We start from the raw sequence: 6,000 nt of genomic DNA, 5'->3' as shown, positions 1-6,000 counted from the left end.
TGAATGGCCTCCTCCTGTTCCTGTGTAACAGGCCCGAGGGGCTGAATGGCCTCCTCCTGTTCCTGTGTAACAGGCCCGAGGGGCTGAATGGCCTCCTCCTGTTACTGTGTAACAGGCCCGAGGGGCTGAATGGCCTCCTCCTGTTCCTGTTTATGGTGTCCTGCTGGCGACCATTTTAAATTGACCAGAATCAAAATGGCGGACAGGTGGCTCCCCACGCGATCACGGAACTGCCCCTCGCTCCCTCCCCGACTCGCAATTCGCTGTCTGCCTCTTTTAATCTCGGCTGTCGTCCGTCTTCAGGAGAACGACACCAAGAAGTCGGAGACGGAGGACGGGAAGGAGAAAAAGAAGGAAAAACGTGAGTGGCCTTGTCTGGGCTGAGGCGTGGGAATATGTCGTCCGTTCAATTGCCCCCTTCCCTGCCCCTCCCCCCGCGGGCCGGGGGAAACGTTGCCTGGGCTCTGCCCGCTCCCCGGTACCTCGCAGCGAGCGGGAGTTGCTCATTCGGTGCGCGCCCCAGGCAGTGGTGGCAATCGACTGTGGGAGGAATCACACCGCAGCCTGACTGTGTCCACACATTCCCCCAGCCACAAGTCACTGGATCGCGATCAGGAGCGGGAGGCCTGACTGCTTTATCCTCCTCGTTAATCCAGAGAAAGACTTGCATTTATAGAGCGCCTTTCACGACCACAGGATGTCTCAAAGCGCTTTACAGCCAATGAAGTATTATTTGGAGCGCGGTCACTGTTGTAATGTGTGGGGAAACGCCAATTTGCGCACAGCAAGCTCCCACACACACAGCAACGTGATAATGAGCAGATAATCTGTTTTTTTGTGATGTTAATTGAGGGATAAATATTGGCCCCAGGATCCCGGGGATAACTCCCCCTGCTCTTCTTCTAAATAGTGGCCGTGGAATCGATTGCGTCCACCCGAGAGAGCAGACCCTCGGTTTGACGGCACCTCCGACAGTGCGGCACTCCCTCAGCCCTGCACTGGGAGTGTTGGCCTGGATTTACGTGCTCGAGTCCCTGGGGTTGGGGACTGGAACCCACGACCTCCTGACTCGGAGGCGAGAGTGCGGCCCACTGAGCCACGGCTCAGAGGAGCGCTGGGACCCAACTGTGCCGGCCACCGACCGCCCATCCTGCATTGGGATCAGATAACTCCACACGGACTGGGACATGAGGTTGGGAAGGTGGTGGGAGAAGGGGGGGGGGGGCTCAATACCACACTGGGATCGCGGTTGTGCGACTGAGGCAGGGCCGAGGGAAGCGCCGTAATTCAAGGGCTCGCACACTTTGCAAATGACGGCAAATTGGGGCGACAGTCAATGCTGAGGAGGCCTGCAACAAGTTACAGGAGGACACGATTAAACCTGCAGAAATGGCATACAATTGGCAAATGAAGATCAACACAGATAAATGTGAGGCCGGACATTTGGTCGGAAGAATAGGCAGGTCACTTATCACTGGGAGGGGTGTGAGTCTGGGTGGGGTCGAGGAGCAAAGGGATCTCGGGAGTACCAATACACACGTCGTGAAACGTTGCGACACAGGTTAGCAAGGCATAAAAATGCAAACCAGGAAGTAGGGTTTATTTCTAGAGCCACAGAATTGAAAAGTAGGGGAGTTAAGCTAAACCTGTAATGAACCTTGGTGAGACCACACTTGGAGCACTGAGGACAGTTCTGGTCGCCGTTTTATAAAAAGGATATAGAGGCACTGGAGCGGGTGCAGAGAAGATTTACAAGGACGACAGCAGAAATGCGAGGGTGTACATATCAGGAAAAGATGAACAGGCTGGATCTCTTTGCTCTTGAGTAAAGGCTGAAGGGTGACCTAATAGAGGTCTTTAAAATGATGAAAGGTTTTGATCGAGTGGATACAGAGAGAATGTTTCCACTTGTGGGGAAGAGTATAACTAGAGGCCTTCAATATAAGATCGTCACCAAGTAATCCAATCGGGAATTCAGGAGAAACTCCTTCACCCAGAGAGTGGTGAGGATGTGGAACTCGCTGCCACAGGGAGGGGTTGAGGTGAATAGTATCGATGTATTTAAGGGGAGGCTAGACAAGTATATGAGGGAGAAGGGAATAGAGGGTTATGCCGATAGATTTAGATGAGGAAAGACGGGAGGAGGCTCGAGTGGAACATAAACGCCGGCATGGACTGGTTGGGCCCAATGGCCTGTTTCTGTGCCGTTATATCCCGTGTAATCCGATGCGCTAATCTTTTGCTCCTTGCATATCCAGCTCCAAAATGTGGTTTTCTCAAAGCCAACGACAAGATTGTGACTTTAATTCAAAGAGTAAAACCAGAGCTGAGGACGCTGAAGGAGACATGCATCACGGTGAGTGAAGGAATGTCCCGGGGTAGGTAAAATACAGAGCTCCCTCTACATTACCCAGTGTTACACTGAGCTCCCGGGGTAGGTACAATACAGAGCTCCCTCTACATTACCCAGTGTTACACTGAGCTCCCGGGGTAGGTACAATACAGAGCTCCCTCTACATTACCCAGTGTTACACTGAGTGCTCCCGGGGTAGGTACAATACAGAGCTCCCTCTACATTACCCAGTGTTACACTGAGTGCTCCCGGGGTAGGTACAATACAGAGCTCTCTCTACATTACCCCCAGTGTTACACTGAGTGCTCCCGGGGTAGGTACAATACAGAGCTCCCTCTACATTACCCAGTGTTACACTGAGTGCTCCCGGGGTAGGTACAATACAGAGCTCCCTCTACATTACCCAGTGTTACACTGAGTGCTCCCGGGGTAGGTACAATACAGAGCTCCCTCTACATTACCCAGTGTTACAGTGAGCTCCCGGGGTAGGTACAATACAGAGCTCTCTCTACATTACCCAGTGTTACACTGAGTGCTCCCGGGGTAGGTACAATACAGAGCTCTCTCTACATTACCCAGTGTTACACTGAGCTCCCGGGGTAGGTACAATACAGAGCTCCCTCTACATTACCCAGTGTTACACTGAGTGCTCCCGGGGTAGGTACAATACAGAGCTCCCTCTACATTACCCAGTGTTACACTGAGTGCTCCCGGGGTAGATACAATACAGAGCTCCCTCTACATTACCCAGTGTTACACTGAGCTCCCGGGGTAGGTACAATACAGAGCTCCCTCTACATTACCCAGTGTTACACTCAGTGCTCCCGGGGTAGGTACAATACAGAGCTCCCTCTACATTACCCAGTGTTACACTGAGTGCTCCCGGGGTAGGTACAATACAGAGCTCCCTCTACATTACCCAGTGTTACACTGAGCTCCCGGGGTAGGTACAATACAGAGCTCCCTCTACATTACCCAGTGTTACACTGAGCTCCCGGGGTAGGTACAATACAGAGCTCCCTCTACATTACCCAGTGTTACACTGAGTGCTCCCGGGGTAGGTACAATACAGAGCTCTCTCTACATTACCCAGTGTTACACTGAGCTCCCGGGGTAGGTACAATACAGAGCTCCCTCTACATTACCCAGTGTTACACTGAGCTCCCGGGGTAGGTACAATACAGAGCTCCCTCTACATTACCCAGTGTTACACTGAGCTCCCGGGATAGGTACAATACAGAGCTCCCTCTACATTACCCAGTGTTACAGTGAGTGCTCCCGGGGTAGGCACAATACAGAGCTCCCTCTACATTACCCAGTGTTACACTGAGCTCCCGGGGTAGGTACAATACAGAGCTCCCTCTACATTACCCAGTGTTACAGTGAGTGCTCCCGGGGTAGGTACAATACAGAGTTCCCTCTACATTACCCAGTGTTACAGTGAGTGCTCCCGGGGTAGGTACAATACAGAGCTCCCTCTACATTACCCAGTGTTACAGTGAGCTCCCGGGGTAGGTACAATACAGAGCTCCCTCTACATTACCCAGTGTTACACTGAGTGGTCCCGGGGTAGGTACAATACAGAGCTCTCTCTACATTACCCAGTGTTACACTGAGCTCCCGGGGTAGGGACAATACAGAGCTCCCTCTACATTACCCAGTGTTACACTGAGTGATCCCGGGGTAGGTACAATACAGAGCTCTCTCTACATTACCACCAGTGTTACACTGAGTGCTCCCGGGGTAGGTACAATACAGAGCTCCCTCTACATTACCCAGTGTTACACTGAGTGCTCCCGGGGTAGGTACAATACAGAGCTCCCTCTACATTACCCAGTGTTACAGTGAGCTCCCGGGGTAGGTACAATACAGAGCTCCCTCTACATTACCCAGTGTTACACTGAGTGCTCCCGGGGTATGTACAGTACAGAGCTCTCTCTACATTACCCAGTGTTACACTGAGCTCCCGGGGTAGGTACAATACAGAGCTCCCTCTACATTACCCAGTGTTACACTGAGTGCTCCCGGGGTAGGTACAATACAGAGCTCCCTCTACATTACCCAGTGTTACAGTGAGCTCCCGGGGTAGGTACAATACAGAGCTCCCTCTACATTACCCAGTGTTACACTGAGTGCTCCCGGGGTAGGTACAATACAGAGCTCCCTCTACATTACCCAGTGTTACACTGAGTGCTCCCGGGGTAGGTACAATACAGAGCTCCCTCTACATTACCCAGTGTTACAGTGAGCTCCCGGGGTAGGTACAATACAGAGCTCCCTCTACATTACCCCCAGTGTTACACTGAGCTCCCGGGGTAGGTACAATACAGAGCTCTCTCTACATTACCCAGTGTTACACTGAGCTCCCGGGGTAGGTACAATACAGAGCTCCCTCTACGTTCCCCAGTGTTACACTGAGTGCTCCCGGGGTAGGTACAATACAGAGCTCTCTCTACATTACCCAGTGTTACACTGAGCTCCCGGGGTAGGTACAATACAGAGCTCCCTCTACATTACCCAGTGTTACACTGAGCTCCCGGGGTAGGTACAATACAGAGCTCCCTCTACGTTCCCCAGTGTTACACTGAGTGCTCCCGGGGTAGGTACAATACAGAGCTCCCTCTACATTACCCAGTGTTACACTGAGTGCTCCCGGGGTAGGTACAATACAGAGCTCCCTCTACATTACCCCCAGTGTTACACTGAGCTCCCGGGGTAGTTACAATACAGAGCTCCCTCTACATTACCCAGTGTTACACTGAGTGCTCCCGGGGTAGGTACAATACAGAGCTCCCTCTACATTACCCAGTGTTACACTGAGCTCCCGGGGTAGGTACAATACAGAGCTCCCTCTACATTACCCAGTGTTACACTGAGCTCCCGGGGTAGGTACAATACAGAGCTCTCTCTACATTACCCAGTGTTACACTGAGCTCCCGGGGTAGGTACAATACAGAGCTCCCTCTACATTACCCAGTGTTACACTGAGCTCCCGGGGTAGGTACAATACAGAGCTTCCTCTACATTACCCCCAGTGTTACAGTGAGTGCTCCCGGGGTAGGTACAATACAGAGCTCCCTCTACATTACCCAGTGTTACACTGAGCTCCCGGGGTAGGTACAATACAGAGCTCCCTCTACATTACCCAGTGTTACACTGAGTGCTCCCGGGGTAGGTACAATACAGAGCTCCCTCTACATTACCCAGTGTTACACTGAGTGCTCCCGGGGTAGGTACAATACAGAGCTCCCTCTACATTACCCAGTGTTACACTGAGCTCCCGGGGTAGGTACAATACAGAGCTCCCTCTACATTACCCAGTGTTACACTGAGTGCTCCCGGGGTAGGTACAATACAGAGCTCCCTCTACATTACCCAGTGTTACACTGAGTGCTCCCGGGGTAGGTACAATACAGAGCTCTCTACATTACCCAGTGTTACACTGAGCTCCCGGGGTAGGTACAATACAGAGCTCCCTCTACATTACCCAGTGTTACAGTGAGTGCTCCCGGGGTCGGTACAATACAGAGCTCCCTCTACATTACCCAGTGTTACACTGAGCTCCCGGGGTAGGTACAATACAGAGCTCTCTCTACATTACCCCCAGTGTTGCAGTGAGTGCTCCCGGGGTAGGTACAATACAGAGC

General features: G+C 52.2%; 1 protein-coding gene across 1 annotated transcript in view; it reads left to right on the top strand.

The window, feature by feature from the left end:
- The window catches only part of LOC139258419 (proteasome activator complex subunit 2-like), a 34,460-nt gene that overhangs the window by 4,379 nt on the left and 24,081 nt on the right, over nucleotides 1-6,000 (top strand). Inside the window, exons 2-3 of the mRNA XM_070874771.1 lie at nucleotides 304-361; nucleotides 2,259-2,356. Of these exons, the coding sequence (XP_070730872.1) occupies nucleotides 304-361; nucleotides 2,259-2,356 (156 nt within the window). The remainder of the gene's footprint in view (nucleotides 1-303; nucleotides 362-2,258; nucleotides 2,357-6,000) is intronic.

The sequence above is a fragment of the Pristiophorus japonicus genome, unplaced genomic scaffold, assembly GCF_044704955.1.
Source record: "Pristiophorus japonicus isolate sPriJap1 unplaced genomic scaffold, sPriJap1.hap1 HAP1_SCAFFOLD_968, whole genome shotgun sequence".
NCBI lineage: Eukaryota > Metazoa > Chordata > Chondrichthyes > Pristiophoridae > Pristiophorus > Pristiophorus japonicus.
The sequence above is the reverse complement of the archived record's forward strand: the minus strand, read 5'-3'. Positions and strand labels throughout refer to the sequence as shown.